Source organism: Echinops telfairi, unplaced genomic scaffold, assembly GCF_000313985.2.
Source record: "Echinops telfairi isolate 266 unplaced genomic scaffold, ASM31398v2 ScPeMD7_2;HRSCAF=8, whole genome shotgun sequence".
In the NCBI taxonomy this organism is placed as follows: domain Eukaryota; kingdom Metazoa; phylum Chordata; class Mammalia; order Afrosoricida; family Tenrecidae; genus Echinops; species Echinops telfairi.
Window position 1 is genome coordinate 67,931,569 of NW_022103898.1, and position 25,087 is coordinate 67,956,655.

Below are 25,087 nucleotides of genomic sequence, written 5' to 3' on the forward strand. Positions count from 1 at the left end.
AAATAATAATTTATAAATTATCAAGGGCTCATGAGAGAGAGGGGAGTGGGGAGGGAGAGGAAAAAATGAGGACCTGATGCCGGGGGCTTAAGTGGAGAGCAAATGTTTTGAGAATGATGAGGGCAATGAATGTACAAATGCGCTTTACACAATTGATCTATGTATGGATTGTGATACGAGTTGTATGATCTAACATATATGACAATGGTTACATGCCAGTCTCATTTCCATTTGCAAGTACCCTTACCTTCATGGAATTATTCTAACTGGACTGATACTAAGTTCTGTACAATGACTTTCAAAATCCATTTCCCCCTTTAAAAATCAGAATCACACTTGTCCATCTTTAACTTTGCTAGTAACTTTGCTTTCACTAGTAACTAGTAACTTTGCTAAGATAACTTAATGCAGTTTAGCAAAATCATCAGCATGTTCTCTTAGTACCCGAAGATAAAACTGGAGAACAATTCTCCTTCCCCGATTTGCATACACTGACACCAAAGAATAGGCCCAAACGTTAAACAATACAATTAAAGCAGTTACATATGATACTTCTGATATCTAAATAGTAATATTCTAAACAAAATTTAAGAACATAACGATCAAAACTTTAATTTTCCGGCTTACTTTTAAATATGCCGCTGCCTCCTGGACAGAAAGTGTTCTCTGACTAGAACTGCCACATTCATGATCCCCTAAAAATATTAACAAAGAGTTAGTTTTACATCAGTATCATGTGACTCAAACAAATGACTAATTCAAAATATTCTATATGTTACGCAACTTTGGGTTAAATTATAATCAGCAAAAAAAAGGAAACTGATAATATGAAGGTAAGCTCCAAAGCACTACTACTTAGGTTCCAGTTCATACAAGTATTGGTTTCTTCGAAATGAAATGTGTTTAAACTAGCCTCTGTAATCAGTAGATGGTGGCAGAGAAGTTCTTTCAGTAACACATTTGTTGCTGTCTCAATAGGGTGCCTTAAAAAAAAAAAAAGGTGCAATCTAAACAATAGCTTCTGAGGGAAGGAAGCCTCTGGGTCAGTTCAATTGAAGGCATATAGGCTATGGCAACTGATTTTTGGTTTCTAAAGGAAAACTCATAATAGATTTTCTCTATGGTCACAGGTTGACTGTGGGGGATGATTAGAAAATTTTAAAACATTGAAAACTGCATTAATGAGAAAATGGCCAAGAAAATTGTACTGAGACATTTTTTTCCAATCACAGCAACACACCTGCTCATTCTCTGAGGATACTAAGGGCTGTCTCAAGAAAATTTCATTGGAAACCTTACCCTCATCTACCCTATAGCCCTGATCTTGCTTTTGCACTTCTTTTTTGTTCTCCAAACTGAAAAGTACATAGAAAATAAAACACAATCTGAAGACCTTGAGGATGTCAAAGCTGCCATTTCTGATGTGGTATAAATGGAAAAGCACAGAATTCTTTCCTTGGAAGGGCTGGAGAGATGGAAAGGTCTGAATGGCCATTTATGTTTAATAAAGGTTTCTGTGATTTGTAGCAATATTTTTATTTATTCCTATATTATTTATATTTTCAGTTTAAAATTTACAAGAAGTAACATAAATAAAATGACCTTTACATGGGCCATATCTTTAAATACATGTTAATCTATATAAGATCATTTCTTCTTAATTCTCAACTGGAATGTAAGCCAGGGTAGTAGCCACACCATATAGAAGCCAAGACACAATGTGGAGGCCTTCCATAGGTAAGTATTAGATATATTTCTTAAGGAGAAAAATTCAGCTAATTAATTTTGCTAAATCCTACATCTATATATTCTCAAAGCTAAAAATTCAAGGGCTCAAATAAGGTTGAATTACCAGTGAACTAAAATATGCCCATTTTCAGAGTGTAGCTAAGCTTTCAGTACAGGTTTGGTTTAAAAATGGCAATAACACAGATCAACAGGTAAGTTAAGAGAAAGCTTCTTTATGAAGCTTCTAACTATGACTAGGTTTCTACAAAGGAAGGGATCTACTGAACACAAAAGTTTAGAAAATGAGATTTCCTTCTTTTCATGTAACTGTTTATTAGAAGAAAATCCAAAGTCTTATGTTTTAGGCCATATGTATCACACATACATATAAAGATAAATTATCCTTAATGAACTTCAATTCTAGGGTTCTTTTCTGTCATGTAGTTTACAAAATCTCAACATGGAAGTACTAATAGTTAAAATAAAATTCTCGACAGTCTTCCGCAATAAAGCTAAGCACATTTTTTAATCAGTTTTGTTCAAATATCAGATTTTAATGGTGGTAGCTACAAAAAGGGAAGTACCTAATTAGATGAAAACATCTCTAAATTTAAAATTCAGTCTCAGAGACACATATACATCTAAAGAAAAGGTCAGCAAAGTACAGCTCCATGAGCCATAGATGACCTGCCACTGGTGTTTATCTGGAACGGGGCCACGCTCCCTCATCCATGTCGTGCGGTTGGCTGCTTGCATGCCATACTGGCAGAAGAGGTTGTGAGTTGTGAGAGTCACCCGTAAAACCTACACATTGACTGTCTGACCGTTCACAGAAACATTTGTTGACCCCTTGCCTCAAAAGATATCTACCTATCTAAAAGTGCCCTACAGTAGTATGCTGAGCTAATGGGCCAAAGCCCGTACTATATAAAACAATGCTATAGAACCAGCCAGGGAAGCTGTGGTGTGGTACCAACATGAAATTTCTTCCTTAAGAACACAAGGGGGCTTCAAAAATTTTGCAGAGAAAATGGAATTAAAAGATAGTACATTTTCCCCATGGGATTTAAAAGCCCTTTCATTGAATTAACTCAATTCTGGGCACTACAGCATACCAAATAAATGTCACTAGTTAGTAGCACATGAATATGACTGTGCAATCAATGCAAAAGATGCCAATTGAGCTAATTCACACATATGAAGTATGAATATGAATGTGCAATCAATGTCAAAGATGATTTTAAGTCAAAATACTGACTAGCATCAAGGAAATCCTCCCTTCCCCCAGTCAAAGGAGGCACGGGGGAGGGAGTCAAGACTGGAGAGAAAACAAGAAACTGTCAGGATCCTAAACGCACTCATGTAACCAAGTAAGTTCCACTTTACTACTAGGGTTCTACCAATAATGGGTTTCACAAAAGGACATGGCGTGCACAGAAATTTGGAAAATGGTATTTTTTTGTTTCTTGTAACTAATTCTAAAAAGAGAATATAAAACATTAATTTTCAAAATATATATGAAGCTAAAAGTAACTAAAAATGGCTAGAAAATAATATTTGTATGTTATACTTAATACCTATTGAAATATCATTATTCTAATAACAGAATATAAGGAAAATGCAGTAAAATGGAAATAACAAACTGTAAGAAAATAGATTTTATTCATTTAGATTTCTTTTATCCAAACACCAAAGTAAAATCTACACTTAGATTTAATCCAGAATTTTAGTTAATTTACTGCCAACCCAATTCAACAGATATTTAAACTTTCAGAATTGTTACTATTGCGAGAAATCTGATTCACTTTAAATTTATACACTAGTGTGTGCATGTACAAACTGCGTACAATACATACGGCAGAAAAAGGCGATTAAATATAACTATGAAAATAAAAATCCGCTCCACCTAGGTAATAACTTCTAAGGAGAAAACATTCCGCAAATATAACACTGGACCTAAGTAAGAAAAACAACTTCTACTGCATAGCATGCTACATATGCAAAATTTCCAAATTATTTTAGATTTTGAATGTTAAAACATGTACCTGCAAGTTGTGCCAATCGATCATGAAGCTTGTATAATGTGATCATAAGATTTTCTTCATTTCCCTAAAATTAAGAAAAGTGATTATAAAATACCCAATTCTGAAAAAAGTGTGACATAACTTATCTTATTCAAAAAATTCCAAACACTTAGAAGTTATACTATCCAAAAGACAAAGCCACACTTAAAAATAATGGCTACTATATTTAAAGAAGCCTTAACCTAGGAACCTAATTATCCAAAATATTTTACGAACAGGATGGCAGTGAATTTGGCACTAAAATGAGGACTGATAAAGGTCTCACACATCAAACTCTTTATTCTCCCACCATCACAACAGAGCCCCCAATCTCCCTAGTTCTATACATTGTATGTTTATGCTATTGTTCTTATGAAACATTGTTTTCTTCAAGGCTGCCCTTGAAGATTTTCCAAATGATTCAATCCACATGAAAACAAGGGAAAGATACTGACATGTGTCATGACGGGCCCTCAGTCTCTCCTGGCTTCCCAAAGTGGCCTTGTATAATCTTACATATCATTAGAGTGGGGCGAATGAAAAGGATCTTCTAGGAGTTCAAAGCTGTTCTCCACAAAGTCAGAAACGTAGTGAACAAGAAGGCGCCTTGCTCCCAGGGGCAGATACTAATCAACTGCTATATTGCCATTATAAACCAAGTACAATGCCAGCAAAATAGAGGCTGGAAAGGGAAGACCCATTTATGGAAGAGAATACATGAACTGGGCTTCCCAGGAAGAACAGAGCTGACCAGAATACCAAGCAAACAGAACAACCTGAGCACAAGCATCAGGGCATGAAGGCACAGATGACATTTTGGACATAACCAGTAGCCTAGCTTAACTGAGCAAACACTGGTAAAGTGGTCTGGCCTCAACTGCCAAAAGCCCTAGATGCCAAAACAAAGTTTGATTTCCTTCTGAAAATGTAGACAGAGGAAAGTCAAACAGACTATGCATCACGAATATTTCTCTGGCCATAATATATAGGTTACCTTAGTCAAGAAACAGAAATGACTATGCAAAAGGGCTTGAAATGGTTCATGGGAAAATCCATTATCTTTTCATTTTATTTTTCCAAAAAAATGTTGAAGCTCTATCGTATAAAAGGAACCCAGAAGAAAACTATTATAATGGTACAGTCTAAGTAAGCACCCTCCCAAGTCGTCTAAAACAACAAGGTCTCCAATTTAGGAGCAAGTGCAATTTAAAGGAACTCCTAAGTGATAGGTAGATAAAAGCTATATGAAATAAAGTCATGATTCATACGGGATTGTAACTTTATTGCTTTCTTTTTTCCTTAACTGTCTAAGAAAAGGAGGCTATTTAAGAAATGTGAGTAAAGAGCAAATGCAGATGATGAAAGGCCAGGAAAATAACCTGTGCCTGTTGGGTCACTGTGAGCTGGAATCAATTTGAGTGAGGGCAGTGCACTGAGAATGCAATCTTATCTATTTGTTTACATGCTGTGTGTTCAAGGGCAGAAGAAAACCACCCCAAAGGGTGACATGTAGTTAAAGGTACAATGAATTGCTTTTATATGACCTTTCAAGTTATGGTCTTGTAATTTCCCAAAATTACAACAAATTATTGGTTGAGCTATGTAAATTAAGTAACTTATGGTTTACCTTGGGGATTTTGCGGTCTGGCTGGCAGAGAAATGCCTTTAAATTAATTGACTAAGTAAGATTTTGCTTATATATGGGTTAATCCACAGAGCTTAAAGTGGAACCTTACTACCATTAAGACAAGTCTAGAGTGGAGCACATCCTTTTGACCAAGGACCCCAGGTCCCTACACTCACTGAGAACCTCCTGGGCCCAGAATAAACCTGGGAATACTGAAGGTGGCATAAGATGATGAGACAGTGGCAGCAAGGGCCGTTGTCGGCCTGCTGAAGAAGTCAAAAGAGCTGTGCCACTTGCCCTGCTAAACAGGGGCCTGCTGTGGCCTGTGCAGTGATGCCTCCCTCACAGGATCCTGAACAGGGCTCTTCCTATAGCAAGATGGAGACATATGCCTTTGGGCAGCAGAGGCTTGCCAGCATGAGCTCAGAGCTATAACATTTGCTTGTGCAAGGTAAGAAGGACTGGGGGTACTCCATACAGAGGCTGTCCACTTTCTCCCCCGCTTGGGCAATAGGGGTCTAGTAACCTGGCAGTAAGAAAACCCACAGGAGGACATCAAGCTTCACAGTCCACAAAGACAGCGTTCTATATTCTACTTTGCTGTGTAGCAGCTGAGATCTTAAAAGCTTGCCAGCAGCCACCTAGTGTACCGATATTTATGCCTCCCCATCTGCAGCAGAGGGGGGAAAAAAATCCAAGTTCAGAGGACGAATAAGCCATGAAAATCTCAGGCTCCACCACTCGAGACTGGAAAACTAGATGGTGCCCAGTTACCACTACCAATTGTTTTGAGAGGGATCCTGGATAAAAGTGAGAGGAAAACTTGGAACAGAACCCAGAATCCTAAAAATAGCAAAAAACAAAACAGGTTTGCTCTGATGGGGATTGGTGAAACCCAAGACTTGCAATATTTATTGAAAGGATTCTATGGGCAAAATATTGAACAATACAGGAATAATCAAAAGAAGATGAAATACAGTCGCTGTATCAAAAAGGACTGGACAACAGTCATCCATTTCAAGAGCTAGCATCTGATCACTCTTCAGACCCAGGAGTTAACTCACCCCCATGGCTCAACTTTAAGGCAAACACAGGTCTACCAGGTGAAAAATACACCAGAGGGGTACACCCTCCTGAGAACAATCAACCGTACAAGGTTAAAAGGGTAGAATTTGCCCAGGGATAAAACTGAATGAAAAGGCAAAAATGGACAAGAAAGAAGTATAAATGGAAGTGGTAAACAAAGGAAGGAGGTAGGAAGAATGTTATTACAATGTGGAGGTGGCAATTTCATAAAGCAAAGCATGTATAATTTGTTGAATGGAAAACCAATTTTCTCTGTAAACTTTCAATCAAACTAAAACAAAGCCCTGAGCATCGGGTAGCAGGAAGGAGCCTGGGACAGAGGCTCAGGGGATATCCTTCAGGGCTCTTCCTCCAATAGGACAAAACCCAGGGAGGCTCAAGGGCAGAGCAGAAGATTGGGCAGTGCAGTCATACCCAGAACATAGCATCCGATCTAAACTGCAGGGCACCTGCCCAGCAATATCAAAATATCTGCTACCTACTGCCTTCAAGTCGATTCCAACTCACAGAGACCTTCCAGGACAGAGTAGAACACATCGCCAGTGTTTCCAAGGCTATAAATCTGAACCGAAACAGACTGATGGGTTCCAACTGCTGATCTTTGGGTCAAGCAGGGCTTCTTCTGGGTGATTTGGGGAAGGATACACATTTTCTCTTTGAAAATCTGTTGTCATGATTTATTGTTTGCATTCTATAAATATAACAAAACCGGTATATGCTAGAATTTGATGAGACTATTTTCTTTCCCTGGGTCTCAAAGTTTCCCTACTTTTAACAGGGTGCAAGCTTATCATTTTCCAACAAGCTTTTTCAGTAGAAAATATTTTAAATTTCCCCCTCTGACAGGTTTCTGCCTTACAGGAGCTCCAGTTTTCACAGTAATAATAAAAAGCTTTCATGTTGCCAATCCTTGTGAAAGTCTCAGTCACTGATGAATGCAACACCCACAAACTGGTTGGTGCCAGCATGTGTATCATCCTGAGCAGTGTTAAGGCTGTTGGAAGTTGAGGTAACCTTTCTGCAGGGACAATGCAAACAGAGGAAGCCTAACTTTAATCAGTGATCCCAAAATAAGAAAGCTCATCAAAGGCTCCAAGATCCTACTACTACAGTAGTTTCGTGTGTGCTGATTGTGAGAGATTAGTGACATACTTCTTCATTTTGACTACTTGCTTTCCAACACCTTTTTCCCTCCTCAACTCTATCAGAACCAGTTTCTAAATAAACATAGATCTTATCTTTGCATAAACACCAAAATCCAAATGGCAAAAATCAAGTCATGTAAGTAATTGTAGAGACCAAGGTTCAGGATTCTGCAAGGTATGCAGTTGTGATACATTAAAACACAAAACTGATTTTTAATAAATACCCCCAACTTAATAGGAGGAGCAGGAGGCACCCCAAAGATAGTCTAATGTGCGGACTTGTTATATAAAAGCAAGATGAAGCTAATTAAAATTTGAGGTTAAAGCACTAGGTTTTGGATGTTTCTTCCCTCTCATCTGGAAAAAAGATTTCTTTATTGCGTCACATGTTTTTACCATACACAACACAAATACCCCTTTCAAAAACCAAACCAAACCCCAAAATCAGGCACTTGTCTTCTGTGACTGTATCTTTAATTAACATTACAGATCTGGGATCAAACTTTATTTTTCATTTTGTTAATAGTGGACTAGGTAAGTAGAATAACAGAACCTATAGGATCACTATGAGGCAGAACGGACTAGACGGCATGGAGTTTGAGTTGAAATCAGATCGAATACTGTGTGAGATGACAAATATACTATTAAATTCATACACAATTTAAGCACACAAAAAACACATACTAAAATTTTTCCCAAGGATTTCTGTTGCCAGTGGCAATTTATGCAAAATAAAAATGAACATAATTAGAAGTGAATATTATTAATACTTCCAGATCATATTGCAAGAGCCTCGAGGTATCATCTTTTAAAAAAAATCAACTATATTATGATCTAGTTATGTCTAATTATTGGCTTCCTTAGTCTCCCTGCAAACTAGTTAAAGGTGTACAAATAAATTAACATTTAAAATAAGCCATTAAAAGTAACCGTTGACTAAACAAAAATAATTTTATAATTTGAAATAGACTTCAAGTGGTCTATTTTGATAAAGTTCAGATTTCCTTAAAGCAACCCATATCATTTCCTAAAGTAAAGTGCTTATTCTTGGGAATTATCAAACTTACATGGTGACTACACATTTTCTCATACACAATTGTTTGTATCAATGCTCTGACAAAATGATAATGGATTTTAAACACAGCATGACACAAGATAAACAATATGAATGGATTGCCATTACTTTCATTATAAATATCATTCAGAGGTTCCGAACTTTAGTATACCTCACTGAGAAAATTATACAGAAAATAAAAGTCTTGTGTTCCTATATTAAAATCAGGACTGTACTTAATACTGCAACTGAAAATTTTCTTTTCAAACAAATAGGACCATGATAGTGCTTTAAAAAAAAAAGTCCCATTCCAACAATCTAAGTATGATTACAACATATGTACTTCAGTATAATACTTTTACTATACAAGTCTATGTGACAGTTCCTATAATTAAAAAAAACCAACTAGCTGTGTATTAAGTTATTACAAGTTAAATCACCTTAAGCTTCAAAATGTCTTTAGGTGAAAAATATTTTCATGCAAATAAACCTATGTTTAAAATTAATATTTAGCATCCTTTAAAGGAAAAAGAAATCATATGAAGGGGTTTTAAAACATTTTGGGAAAAATTCCATTGTCCTCTAATTCCACGTCTACAAACATTTTGGAGACCCTTCATAAACAGGTAGCATATGCAACAGACCGACTATCTAAAATCTTTGGCTTTGTGGTGACTGAAGAGACCTGCCAAAGTGCAGAGAATCCAAGGTGAGATGAGATGAGGGCAAAGAAGACAAAGAGAGTAAGAACATTTATGACAACAGGCATATTAGTTCTAAGGGTGACACCAGGTCCCCAGAAGACAGGCTGCTGCCTTTACTTAGACGTGGAGTTTCAGATTAAATTGGCAATAAACAGTTCAGCTCATTAAGACCAAATGTGTATCAACTGATGATAAAGAATGAGAATAGAAAAAAAATGGCTTCAGCTTAAAAAAAATTACTATTTTTAATGTTGATAATGACCCTAATATGTTTAATCATATAAAACATTGTACCAAATACCAGCATTATCTTTAACTTACGTGTATTTTTCCAAATGTTTCATCAAAGGGGTTTTTGACTATCGAGAAAAAAAGAAAAAAGAAAATTATTAGCATCACCTACGGTGTTATGAAATAGAACTTCCCTAAACAAGCCCTCGGAAATGCTATCATGTAATTTGCTAAAACTGAACATAAACATGCACACAAGATGGAAACAAATTCATAATAATAAAAGTTAAGAGGCCATTTCCAGATTTGCTATACTTACCATTCTCACTTTGAATTGGTCGTTTTTCTCTGTAATTATCGGGAGTAGGCACTCTGGTATCCCTCAGAAAGTCTAGGTGTGTGCACAGTTTCACCACATAATCACACAGGCTTCCACTACCATACACTCAATGTAAAGAAACCAGACCCACTCGAGGACGAAGGGTTTGTGCTTCTTTTTCTTAGGATGATCTTGTGGTTTGTGGCTGGTTTGTGGGATCATGTTTGCACTTGTTATCTAGCCTTTCATAAACCATGCTGGATCTGAGTAGAATCGCCATGTAACTTAATGTCCAAACGGGGACACTTCTGAGAATGAGCATTACTAATTATACCATGTCAACAGGTATAGCCTAGAACCCTCCCAGACAAACCAGGATTTATGGCCAATCCAGTAACAGGTCTGGTGGTTGTTGTAATTGTGCACACTGATCACATAGGTGTTTGTGTGTGTATATGTACAGGCTTCCTGTTAAGTAGGTTTCATATTACTGGATAAGAGGCCCAAGGGATGCATGGCTTGCTAATCTACTAAATCAACAGGCTTTTCTAAAACTATTTTATTCGTCAACTCATTTACTCTTATATTCATTGACTGTTTCTGTTCCTTTCCATTCACTCTGCACGTTTTTCCCCATTGAACTTTATACCTACCCTATATAGTTGTGAAGACTAAATTAAATAAGCCATATTAAATGCTTGGCATGGTGCCTGGTGCTCAATATGCTCTCAGTTACAGTTACTGATTGATATTATTTATGGATCCCTGATGGCACCGTGGCCAAAATACTCAGTTGCTTAAAGAAAGGACAGTGATTCAAACCCACCAACTTCTCCAGTCAAGAGAGATGTAGCAGTCTGCTTCCATAAAGGATATAACCTTGGACACCTTATGGAGGCAATTCTAGTCTGTTTCATAGGGGCAAGTCAGGATCAACTCAATGTCCAGGGGTTTGGTCGTAGAGTTTTACTATTATTATTGTTACTATAGCTCAATGGCTAAATGCTAGCCTGTTAACCAAAAGCTATCGGGAGTCTGGACCCAATAGCTGACTTAGAAGAATGAAGTGGTCCGATGCTTCCATAAAGATTTCAGCCTAAGAAATCGTGGAACATATCTACTCTGTCCTGTGTGGCTGTTCTACATTGAAATCCACTCCATCTCACACAACTACACTGTTATTATTGATAATACTTTATCATTTGTTTTTTACTTTAAATTGATTTCTCTTCAAATGATATACAAAATCTATGATTCTCGGAGAGAACAATTTATTTAGAATTCTGACAACTAATGATACATGAAAATTTCAAACCCTTGCTAACATCTGTAGCAAAAAAGGTAGCAAAGAAAAAAATGTTGAGTATGGATTGTGCTGAGTTGTATGAGCCCCCAATAAAATGATTTAAAAGAAAATGTTGAAATTAAGCCTAAAGTGTATTTCTTATCATTTCAAGGTACACCAATATATTTCCTCCAAAGAGGCATTCCAGATGAAGCACTCTCTTCACATTCCCTTCGCCCGAAATGTTTATTCCCATGCCATCTCCTCAGTGATGCCCACATTTGAAATCATTTTCCTTCCCCACCAATCACCGCTCCTGTTTCTTTTCCTTCAAAGCAATTGTCACATCTTTCATATGATGTTTTAAAATGTTATTGGGTCTCTGTCTGGCTACACCTTCTAAAACAAACAAGTTCCATGAAGACAGGGGTATTTTTGTTTTGTTTTTCATTCACTGCCACAAACCCAATACTAAATAAGGTGAGTACTCTAAACCCTGTCTTCAGTTCAGACCTGTAAAAAGACCTTGGTCACTTCAGACTTTTCTTCCCCTTACTGGCACAGAGTAACTTAAATGGATCCTCTCTAAGAGAACACCAGTTACTTCCCTGACCAACACAAACGCAAACATTAACTATATCAATTGAAAGATGTGTTCACAGTTTTTTTTCCTTTTTGATCTTGGCTTTAAGAATGGAAAAAGCATACATGTGGCAGAAAGATCAGTAAGAACTGTAACATCTCTAATTGGTGAAAAGGGGCTGGAGAAAGAAGAATATGTCATACATACGTAACTAGTGGATTAGGGCTTAAATTCTGAAAACTCTGGTTTGCAAAAAGCTGGATGTATGTATGGCAGTGACAACCCAAAATCCACCTGCAGTCTCTACCAAGATTAAGCCTCCTTTGAATGCTGTCAGATCATTAACCAAGAATGGAGATAATCTTGCCATCAGGTAGAATGCCTAGGAGAGTAGATTGCCCCCCTGCCATTCAGGTCAGCTCAATGGGGGGCAGTCTCCCTCATGGGCCCTTAGCTAGGTGCACCCTTGATGGATGGCACAGGGCTAGGTGCACCCTTTGGATGGCACAGGGATGGTTACACAGTCATGCCTTTTCAGGCTTGCCCTGACTGCCTCATTTGGGAGGTCCTGGACCTATCTTGCAAGCCATTCTATTTAACAATGTATGTCTCCCAATCATGGTCCCTTTCCTGCTTCTTAAATCCAACCTGAAATGTTGATGCATTGATCTGCTACCAATCATGCTTTTGTACAGTCTCCTTTGCCCTCTCATGTCCTTTTATAAAGTATTGGATCTCAACAAACACTTGGACAGCATTTGAACCTTGTGTTGGTAGTCTCCCTCATCCAGATGTTGTGTTTGTGTCTCTATGTTGTCTTTGTCTCTTTATAGCATAATACGCTTTAAATTACATTTGAGATGTGGTCCCTTTTGTACCATAACACAGGACAATATCACAAGATTAGACTAATTTTCCTGAAGCAAAACGTGATAGGAAGTCATTGGAAGATTTTGAAGGGTCTAATAGTGTATATACATACATATACACATATATAAAACTACCATTTACAAAGTTTGATATCTTCATGGTTTGAAATATTATGAAATAACCTGAACAAGAACACTGAAGATAGAGTAGCTAAACCAGAAGAGTGTGTATGGCTTCAAGGCTGTGCCTTTAGAGCAGCGATTCTCAAGCTGCAGGTTGAGACACCTTTGGGGGGGGTCAAACGACTCTTTCACAGGGGTCACCTAAGACCATCCAAAAACACGTATTTCTGATGGTCTTAGGAACCGAGACACTGCTCCTCTATCCGTCTCCAGGCGGGTACGCCCACATGCAGATACGCCCACATACAAGTACCAGGCATGAAGACTGTTACCCATGCTTCAAGACAAAATTTCATTTATAAATATTTCACAATATATAATTACATATTGTTTTTGTGATTAATCACTATGCTTTAATTATGTTCAATTTGTAATAATGAAAATACATCCTGTATATCAGATATTTACATTACGATTTATAACAGTAGCAAAAGTACAGTTATGAAGTAGCAATGAAAATAATTTTATGGTTAGGGGGGTGAGATAGTGAATTTATTGTGCCAGCCTGGCCGATAAACACAAGTGGGATTAATTGAAGGGCGGAGAGATGAATGGCGTGGTGAGCCTCACCTTTCTTGTCTCTCGCTCTTTGCTTGTTCTGTGCCTCAATTTACAGGCTACACTACCTGTGGGACACCTAGCCTGTGGACTGTTGCTGTAAGTTGAGGTCCCTTTAAGACCACACGATTGAAATTTACATCTCTTGAACTGGAGACTGATAGTTGATGACCTGGCTGACAGTTGGTGACCTGCCTTGCTATTTGCTGCCCTGTGCTGGGACAGCCTAGCTCTCTCTACAGAGGACTATGAGGCGGCCCTCAAGACTTAAAGGACTGCCAGTGTCTCACAACTCTCTCACGGGAGTGAGTTGCACTGAGCCATTTGTACTGCTTTATAATTTAACTGTTCATTTCTTGTATATCTATCTGTTTATAATTTAACAGTTCATTTCTTGTGTTATATATATCTACTTTATAAATATATGTATATATAAATATATATAAAATTACCAGCAATCTGGATTATCTCTCTAGAGAACCCTATCTAACACAGGGGGTCACCACAACATGAGGAACTGTATGAAAGGGCCATGGCATTAGGAAGGTTGAGAACCACTGCTTTAGAGGATAACACAATCAATTTTGTCATTATCGCTGTTTTAGGGAAACGGATAAGAATTATAATTCACTTTCAAGTCAGTCCCTTAAAAAGAAGCTGCCTAATAGGGTGGTAAATGTTTGCAATGGAATGCTTTGAGAATAAGATTTCTTCCCTACAAGTACCACTCAAGACCCTTTCACTATGGGTAACCCAAACCAAACTCAATGCTGACTCATAGTCAGCCCTGTGGCTTTGAGACCATAACTGTTTACAGGGGTAGAAAGCCCAGTCTTTCCCCTGCGGAGCTGCTGGTGGTTTCGAACTGCCAACTATGTGGCTCACAGCCCAAGGTTTTATCCCAAAGACTGTAGGGATCTAAGAGGCCTGGTGTCATAGTGATTATATGTATTGGGCTGCTTAACCTCAAGGTCAGCAATTCAAAACCTCAAGTCAATCCTAGAGAAAACAACGGAGCTTTCTACTCCCATAGATTTACAATCTTGGAAACCCACAGAGGCAGTTCGACCAGGTCCTACAGGGTTGCTGAGTCACAATTGACTCATGGCAGTGAGTTTGGTTTGGTTTGATTTGGTAGGTGAGATAGATGCTGGGGTGTTTTTTTTTAATGTGAGCGGTATGATACTGCTTTTTTAGGAATGTGGGCATACTACTGCAATAAAGTGTGTGTGTGTGTGTGTGTGTGTGTGTGTGTGTGTGTGTGTGTGTGTGTGTAGGGTTAGGGTTTCCTAGCGCATGTTTTTTAAAAAAGTTATGTTTATACTACACTGGAGCCTTGGTGGCACAGTGCTTACATGTTGGCCTGCAATCTGCAAGGTCAGTCATTTGAAACTACCAGCTACTCCGCAAGAGAAAGGCTGTCTACTCCCGTTAATAATCTCAGAAACTCACACGGGTCGGTTGCATCCTGTCTTATAGGGTTAATAGGAGTTGGCATGACTCAATGGCTGTTGAGTTTGAGGTTTTTGGTAGTCTTAAGTGTATAGGGAATGCTAGTTGTATTGGTGGGTACGAGTTGGGCTGAGCTCCACAAGGTCAGTAATTTGAAACCACTAGCAGCAGCTCCTCGGGAGAGAGAGAGGGCTTTCTACTCCTGTGCCGCATTGTCTTAGACTTCACAGGAGCAGTCCTACGCTGTCCTACAGGGTCACTAGGAGTCAGCACCAACTCGATGGCAGGGAGTGATTAAGTGTATAATTAATGGCATTATTTTAAAAGTTTGAAATATGCAGGGAATTCACGAAGTTCCTGGAAAAACTTCATCATCCTTTAATCCCACTGGTTCCACAAATGTTTCGAAGCCCCTTACATTATGTAAACGATCAAGATGTGGCACAAAGACACAAAATGAGCCCAGGAAAATTGGTGCCAGTGGACTGGATGCAGCATTGCCACAAACCTTCCATTTGTATTCAAAAAAGAAAAGGACAAAGAAGGCAGTCGTGCAATAAAGCAAAGCATAATAAATTAAAACAAGGCCTGACTGGGTAGTGGAGTCGTTTGGGGAACTCACAAAACCAAATTCATGGCCACTGAGTAGATTCCGACTCAGAGACCCTGTAGGACAGGATACGACTGCCCCTGTGGGTTTCCAAGACTAATTCTTCATAGGAACAGAAAATCTCACCTTTCCCCCAGTTTAGGGAATGGCTAAATAGATAACGATAATTCTTTCAAAAATTCCTGGGCTCTTAGCTTTGTTAGAATTTGCCGTTTAGAGATGGAATTTCCTTAAAAGCATGTAACCTCAAGGCCAGGTTTTATTTCTGGTCTTTTAAGTCAAAAGGTCTGCTTTGTTTAACAGATAACAGTTGTCACAGATATTGGGGCGGGGGGTGGGGTCCCCAGAAGATGTGTTATTGTCCCCCAGACATATCCTACCCTGCTGGCTTGGCCTATCAGGCAAGAGGCAGAATCCTAGAAAGATACAAAAGGCCTCTCTTTGCCTTTCTTTGTGCTATTCTTTCCTCTCCTGTCTCAATTTCTCAGAACATACCCTTTTCCGTTTCCTGAAGAATTTAATGCTTTTGCTTCATTGTTAATCCACACGGTAGAGTGAAGAAGTGGACTTAACTTAGATAGCACAGCTAGCCCCTTTCAAACACTGTCTGTCTGACTGTGCGTGTGGCTCGGTAAATAACACATAGGATACTCCCTTCCTGGGAGACTCAAAGCAAAGCCATTGGGTGACTGAACACCTACAGGTTGACGCGATTTTCCATGTTAGTTTTGACTAGATAAAAAAACTCTCTGTATGGCCCCAAAAGTAATGCTAGCATGGATTACTTTCTTCATCGTCATTAAACCAGGCTTTATGGAATTGTATGTTTTAAACTTGTACTTCTTACAAAGAACAAAATATTATTTGATCAACTTACTTTAATCCAATTGACATAGCATTTTTTGCAATATGCTGAGATAATTATAGCTTTAAAGTTGGTCATATTTTATATTTTACAAATTAATAATAAAGATTGTCTCTCTTAGTCCAAAACTGTCCTGGTTCTCCACAATGCATTTATTCTTTAAGCTATACTTCCACCTTTTGAGAACTTTTGATCTGTATTTCAAGTAAAATTTTCCCTAGTATCAAAGCCTCTTTTTCTGTATAGAAAAATGTTGTGTGAAACTATTAGCAAAATCCCTTTAGATAACATACATTTTTCCTTGCTTTTTAAATTGTACCTTTTAAATTGATCTTGCACATGAATTTTCCCTAGTATCAAAGCCTCTTTCTGTAGAGAAAAATGTTGTGTAAGGAAATGATTAGCAAAATCCTTTCAGATAACAGATACATTTTCCCTTGCTTTTTAAATTGTACCTTTTAAATTGATCTTACACATGAATTTTCTTAGAATCGAGCAGTTCCTAGTTCCTATGGGACTTCCTGTTTTCTTAAATAAGAATAGAAAAATCTCCGAAAGGAAACCTGGTCATCATGAACTACTTTGCTTTGTAACATCGACTGGTCTGAATTGTTTTCTGGATTAGAACCTGGGTATCACTGAGTCAGAACTGACTCGATGACTGTGAGTTTGTTTTTTGTGGGAAGTTTCTGAAAACTATTAATGGAATATCAAATAAAAATGAGCAAAGAAAGGGTTCTGAATAGAAACCACAGATGTTAAATATTCAGTAGTAAACTTGGTATCTTTTTGACAGAAAGGAATTTAAGAAGTTACTGGTATATAGAAAAGTGGTAATTATTTTATTTTACTAGAAATTTAGATTATTTAACTAATAACCCAATCTCCCACATCCCTCCTTCCTGTAAGGGAGCTCAGGTGGGGCTGTCAGTAAAAGCACTGGGCTGCTAACAGCAAGGTTTGGCAGCTCTATCCCACAAGCAGCTCCTCCAGAGAAAGATAATGCTACTTGCTTCCATAAAGATTTACAACCACGGAAACCCTATAAAGAAAGGGAATGGGACTCATTGGCAGTGGAGTGGGCTTGGTGTTTTGTAGCCATTTTAAGAAGCGCTTGTAGTAGTGTAGTAGGTTAAGCACTGGCCTGCTAACCATAGGTGGGTAGTTCAAATCCACCAACCACACCAGGGGGAGAAAGATGAAGCTGTCTGTCTGCTCTGTAAAGATTAACAATCGTGGAAGTCCTAAGGAGTACTTCTACTCTGTTCTGTAATGTCACTATAGGTTAGAATCGAATTGATGGTAGTAGATTCTGTTTTGTTAAATCATTGCTGTAAGTTTATACTTATCATGTGATCATTTAATACATACATCATTTGTCTCCCTTACTGTATCCCTGCCTCCTAGCAGATTACCACCTGTTAGCACACTGTTCATACGCAATTAAAATGTGTTGAATGGTTAGTGTGGGCATTACTTCCTTCAAGCATATTTTCTCATTTGGAACCTAGGTAATACAACGAATGATAAAAAGTATACAAGGCTTTCAAAGACAGCCTCTTAACAATTCTAAAACTCCATGGCATTAAGGCTAGGTGTTAGTCTTAGGACACAAGTCATCTAGATTTTAAATAAGTTCAACTGCCTAAATGACTGATGATATCTCTGCATTCTACTTTTTTTGTAAAAAGATATTCACATTCTCAAATCCTATCTCCTAGCACAAATAGTTTAAACAGAGCAAAATTCTATGTGAAGAGGGTACCAGGAATGTTTCCAACAGCTGCAGAATACAGCACCCGTGTGGCAAACACTTCCGCAGGTCACTATCAGCTAACTTGATCTAAAAATGGTCAAGGGTGAACAAGGCAGTACATTTTTCTGCAACACAGCATGTTGCCCATTTGTCTTCTGAAAGTTCAATTGTTTCAAGGTTTTATTTAACATATGATCATTCTACAAGATGGAACAGTTCAGTAATGCATACTTAACCAATTACCGTGCATACTGATATTAATCAGAATCAAATGCACAAAGTTTTATGGACAGAAACTCTACTATAAAACTTGCCTAAAGCAAAGTACTGTAGCACCCTTGTTCTGTTTATGAGTAACCTTTCCATTTTAACTCCAATAACTACATTTACAGAGGTTTAGATTAGGAAAATGCGTAAGAGTGAGGGGTATTTGCGGTAGGAATTTAAGAGCTTCTCTACTCATATCCTATAGGACTCCCAACATGTCACTTGTCTACTTTGAGAGCTCCAACAGTCCCATGCTACTTCCAAATAAGTTAAAGAATAACAAAACATTTATACTAACATTATAAAATGAAAACAAAAACTTTTAAATGTGGATATCAAAGTAATCAGATATAACGAAAACTCAAAAGTATGTACTGATGTAAAGCTAAAAGAAATAAAGTCAAAACTACAGTATTTCCTCCCTGTGCATAATACAATGTATTGTGGTTCCTTTCAGCTTAGGAGTCACTTGAAAGCCTCACATTTGCTAGTCATAAAACTGAATATTCGAGAAGGGGTACGATAATATCAGAATGACTTATTTAAATCGTTTATCCTTACTCAGCAAGTACTAACATATTCATTAATACTATACCCAGGGTTTTGCCTCTCTGCATTAAAAGCTTTAAGAAAGACTTCCAACCACAGACTGCTTATTTATTTCATAAGTCTTTATGGAGCAAATGCTACACACCATTTCCTGAGAATATATACTGCATTAGGAAGAGTCTCAACTGTCTGCTTTAACAAACGACTGGTGGTTCAAACTCATCCAGAGGTGCCTTGGAAGAACGCCTTGGTGATGTGCTTCCCAGCCTTGAAAATCCCATGGACATGGAGTTACCATGAGTTGGAAGGGACTCAACAGCAATTTCACTTTTACTGCTGTTAAGAGTCTTTAAGTCTGCTCTATTTCAGAGTGAACATATATACAACAGAATCCGAAGGAAAGAAAGCCTGGTCCCAAGTTATCCTCCCAACTGTTGTTATGTTTGAGGTCATTGTTGCGGTCACTGTGTCACTGGGGGTCTTCCTCTTTTCTGATGATCTTCTACCAATGGAGCCCTGGTGGTGTAGTGGGTTGCGTAGGGCAACTAACGACAAGGTCAGGAGTTTGAACCCACCAGCCACTCCATAGAAGAAAGATGCGGGTTTCTATTCCTGTAAAGATTTATAGACTCAGAAACTCAAAAGGGTAATTGTATTCCAGTGTCTCAGGGGACATTAAGGTCAACTGGCACAAGATCGTTCACAACAATACTCTGTCCTACTGTGGTGAATAGCAACCAGAATCTTAAAAACTCATGAGTGACTATCCAAGGTGGAACTACAGGCCCTTCTCTGTCCAAAAAAGAGAAGAGTGAAAACAGAAGGCATACAAAAGCAACGAGCCCAACAGACTAATGGGCCACTCAACACCAGAAGAACTTGATGTCTGGCTACTACTACGAACTGTTCTCAAAGGGATAACATCTGAAGGTCCCAAATAGAGGGGACAAAAATGTGGAACAAAATCCATTATTATAAAAGAAACCAGGCTTACCGGTTAAGGAGAGACTTGGAGTACACCCAAACTATGGCCCTTAGTCACCTGTCAGGTCTGAAAATGTACTCACCTCCATGGCTCAATTTTCAGTCAAACAATAAATAGGTCTATAAGGGGAACAATAATACTAAGTAACGCAAACATCTCATAATAATCAGCCATTTAAGATCAAAAGAGCAACACTAACCCACTACAATACTCTGGAAAAAAACAAAACTTACTGCCACTGAATTGATTCTGACTCACAATGACCCTCTAGGGCTGGATAGAATTGCTCCTGTGCGTTTCCAAAACTGTAACTGACCTTGCAGTTAGCAGCCCAACGAGTAACCCCCTATGCCATCAAAAAACCAAACTCACTGACACAGAATCAATGTTTACTCACTGCGACCCCCCTGTGGGTTTCTGTAACTGTTTACAGGAGTAGAAAGCCTAGTCTTTCTCCCAGGGAGCTGCTGGTGGTTTCGAACTGTCCACCATGCGGATCGCAACCCAACATGTAACCACTCCCATCACCAGGGCTCCTCACTATGCCACCAGGGCTCCTAAAAGGTTAGGGTTAGGAAAACGGGAGGAATGTTAACAGAAAATACAGAACTGAAGTGGGAAAAGCAATGTTCCATTGCAGGGGTTACCCTCAATAACATGAATCAATTTATGTGTGTGTAAATTGCTAAATAGAAAACTGATTTGCTCTGTAATCCTCCACCCAATTCATAAAAGTTTTTCTGAAATAGCTCAATTATCTAAAATATTACTAAATTATAAGAGTAGATCACTGGCATATCAAGAAATTAAAATATTATGCATTTTAAGACTTTAAAGATGTCTGTTTCTTTCAAAAATGAGCTCTGATATGTTAACAGTGCACACAGCTCAAAAAGTTACAAAGGGACTTTCAGAGTTCAAGGAAAAACTCCATTACAGTTTAATTCAATTTTTCAAAAACCCTTTTGAAGCCCCCTTCATATTTAATAGCTGTTGACTACCACCTCTGACAAGGATGAAATTGAAGTTCCAATTCAAAACGCAGTTTTATCTAAGCCACGTGTTTTAGATTTTAAAAATATCAACAACTTACGTTGAAATAAAAATAAAAAAATAAAATGAGCACCCATGCCCCAAACTCCAGAGAGAAACTATTAGACAGGTGTCTCTATCTAATTTCATCAGTTGAAGGCACTGCAGTAGTTTGCCCCAATGGTGGGAGAAACAGAGTTGAACAGGGATCATATTGAAAGAGATAAGCACCATGTAACCTTAAATTATAGAAGTCTACTTTTATTACAAATCTCAAAGTGAAAGATCCCAAAGTTTGTTTTTCAGAACAACTTTTTAGCAGATCTCTTCTTGTAAATTATTTTTGTACATAAGCTAGTTAAAGAATTATGCTACTGCATGGTGACAAGTGAAGAGAAAATAAAAGCAAGAAAGCCCACAAAGGTTAGAGACAAACCTATAAATAATATCATGCATCTGTGCAACAGCTAACTTGGCACTCAAAGGAATGTGTGCTAATGCAACATTGTAATTTATTAAACATGGTGACAGCTCACTGTGCTAAGAGATTTTCAACACTAATTTGTACACACCAGAGAATGACTATAACATTTCTTCAAGGCTTATATTACAAGAATGAAAGTCAAACTATTCTGAAAGAGCACTGCTAGATGAGGTTTTATAGATCCTAAAGGCATCTCTGATACACTATACCATCTATTTTCAGTGAAATGCAGCAATGGAATTAAATACCAATAAGTCTACTATTTAACAACACTCAATATTATAACACACGTTTAACATTTTATATAAGCATGGATAACAAATACTAACACTAACTTAGTTTTGTATAGCAAAAGGTATATGCAAACCAAAAAAACTGGAGAAAAGCTGCAGACAAATGAAGACGAATAAAAACATTTCTTTAATCCACATGGAAGTAGTTCCCTTTCCATTCATCAAATGAAACAATGAAGAGCATTATTGTAGTAAAAGTGAAAAGGGGATTAATTACATATACAAATAAAACAAATATTAGAAACTGAGTCTAACATACAAACTGAATTTGAAGCTAAAAAATACCTATCATTGACTTTATAAGCAATGTGCTTAAAAATGTGCTTAAAAAACTTTATAAGCAATGTGCTTAAAAACTATCTTGACTTTGAGCTCTGAAGAAGTGGGCACGAACTGTTAAGCCACTGAGCACATTATCCGAGGCACTTGAGTATGCCGCTATCATTAAGTCAAATGATAGGTGTCCAAAACTAATAGACAGAACAAAATGCAAGACTTACAATATGTAAGCTGTGACAACATGTAAGACTACGTAAAATTCTGTTTTTGTTGCTTATATGAAAGTTTTGGAGAGAAAAACCATGCCTCCACGAACACACAAAACAACAGAAAATGCAACACCAACTAGAATCATATCAGAATGTCAAATGCAACTTCTACTTGTATCAAACAGGGGGAAATATACACGAATGAATACTAAAGAACTGAAGCACACAATTTATTATACCATTCACTTGGCTGTTACAGTCAGTATGGTATGTGTCTGTGGTGTAGTCTGAATTACTTAGGATGGTTTTTCTTTCCATAAACTCAAAAACCAAACTCAATACCACTGAGACTATTCCATCTCATAGCGACCCTACAGGATAGGGTAGAATTGTTCCCGTGAGTTTCCAAAACTAATTCTTTTTTTTTTCCTTTTCTTTTTCCAAAACTAATTCTTGGTGGGAGTAGAAAGCCTCATCTTTCTCCTGAGGTGCAAATGGTGGTTTTGAATGGCTGGCATTACAGTTAGCAGCCCAACACAGAACCACTATACCACCAGTGCTCATGCCTTCTATCCATGGGCGTATGTAAATAAGTTATATGGTACTAGAACATGGCTACTGGACAGTTTAGCACTTTCACTAAGTACAAGGTGAGCCATCTCAGAAGCCAAAATGGAGATTTCATAAACATCCAGAAAGGAGAGCTACAAGCAAAGTTCGTCCACTGGACCTCAAGATCCCTGCACAGATAAACAGTGAATGGGCAGAGGCACCATGAGCTTCCGACAAAAAACTTCACAGAGTAAAGTCTCTGAAGAGTAAGAGAGGCTGCATTGTGGAGTATGGTGTCCTTGGGCATTTAGCAGAACTCAGGAGCTTGGTAACACTTGCAGAGCAGGACAGGGTTCAAGCGGCTGAGCAGTTATGAGGCCGAGGCAGAGGTGTTCCTGCCAGCATAGCTCACAACAACAAACTGTATCCTGAACATTTCTGACCTTGACCTGTTAACTTCCCGAATAAACCCTAATAATGGTGGGTATTGTCTGTTGAATTCCGTGTGGCCACTACAACAGATTATTGAGTAGAAAAGTACAGTGTGGTGGAAGAAACAAATGATGCTGGAATAATAAGGTAAATAAGATCGGAGATGGTCATGTCTGACCTCTGTCTCACAGGAATCCTTGGGTAGATGGGTAGTTAAGATTCTCCTTTCCCCTTGTATAGAAATAGGAGGTTGTCTATGGTCCCTATACCAGTTTTGCAGTGCCCTACATAAACCTTGTTATGAGGGACTTGCCTATGCTATTTCCCATCACCTATAGAAGCCTGGTGACACTGGACTGTGAACTGTAAGGTCAAGGGTTCAAACATACCAGCCACTATCTGCTCCTATAAAGATTTACATGCTTGGAAACCCTATATAGGGTTGCTAAGAGTCAGAATGAACTCAAAGGCAGTGAGTTTGGTTTGGGTTAAGGAGTCCTAATGGCACAATGCCTCCCCTCTTAGAAGGCAAGGATGTCGAGATTCAGTCTCATGTATTTTGGACATGCCAGGAGAGACCAGTTCCTGGAGAAGGAAATCATGCTTGGTGAGGTAGAGGGGCAGCAAAAAAGAGGCAGGCCCTCAATAAGATGGACTGACACAGTGGCTACACAATGGGCTCAAATCTAAGGACAATTGTGAGGACGGACAGGACCAGGTAGGGTTTCATTTTGTTGGACATAGGGTCATTATGAGTTGGAACTGATGCAATGGCACCTAACAACAGTGGTGCAGTAAGAAAGATTGGTAGTGTAGTGGCTTATGTGTTGTGCTGGTACCTACAATGTCAGCAGTTCAAAACCATCAGCCATTCTGAAGAGGAAAGCTGAGACTTTCTACTACTGTGAAAATTTAAAGTCTGAGATATCCACAGGGGCAGTTCTACTCTGTCCTGTAGGGATACTGTGAGTCGGAATTGATTTGATGGCAGAGTTTGGTTTTGGGAATGGCGCAGTGGGATAACCACAAATTGGACGGTTCAAACATATCACAACCGGCTTTTGGGAGAGGGATGAAGCTGTCTGCTCCCATTAAGATTTACTATCTCAGAACTAAGCAGCAGCTCTACTCTGTCCTGTGGCCCAGAATCAACTGGACAGCAGTGGAAAATTCCCTCACCAGATCTATTGCCAAGTGGCTCTCATACTATGAGTAGTTATTAACACCAAGTTTGATTTTAAGATTTCAAAGATGGTACTGTGGTACACAGTGCTTCATTAGATACTCAAAGAAGAGTCTATTCTTACACTAGAGGGGGAAAACGCCAATTTGAAAAACCATGTCAGTCTCTACCTCAAAGGAGTTTTTCAATGGTGATTTTTAACTTGTTTTAATTTTTGTTTTATGATCGATCTGACTTAACAATCTAACTACAAGAATTATTTATATATAAAAATAGGCACCCCCCCACTCCCTGAAGAACGCACTTCAGACAGCACTGAAGTTACAGCTCAGGGAGATCAGAGCACACAGGCAGAGAGAATGGAACACATCCTGGCCCACCAAGCCCTGAGGACCATATTTCTGCTCAGAGCACCCACTGTAAAGAGGACCATAGGGTTTTGGCAAAATAACAGCATGCCACTCTTGCCCCACACATCTTACTCACCTGACCTCACATTCTGTACGTCTTTTTGTTTCTGCGAATGAAGAGGGACATGAAAGGACAGCTATGCGGCTACTTAGAATAGGTGAAGGAAAACACAAGAAAGGTGCTGTCAGCCATCCAAACAGAAGAGTTTGAAAAATGTTTCCAAGAATGGAATGGCAGATTTGACAAATGTATTAAGTGTAATGGAGAGTACTTTGAAGATAGGTTGTTTTGTT

General features: G+C 38.4%; 1 protein-coding gene across 1 annotated transcript in view; it reads right to left on the minus strand.

Moving 5' to 3' along the window:
- LEMD3 (LEM domain containing 3) overlaps positions 1 to 25,087 on the minus strand; it is a 76,137-nt gene that overhangs the window by 29,657 nt on the left and 21,393 nt on the right. The window contains exons 3-5 of the mRNA XM_004700802.2: positions 9,729 to 9,766; positions 3,774 to 3,837; positions 628 to 695 (exon numbers count right to left, since the gene is read on the minus strand). Of these exons, the coding sequence (XP_004700859.1) occupies positions 628 to 695; positions 3,774 to 3,837; positions 9,729 to 9,766 (170 nt within the window). The remainder of the gene's footprint in view (positions 1 to 627; positions 696 to 3,773; positions 3,838 to 9,728; positions 9,767 to 25,087) is intronic.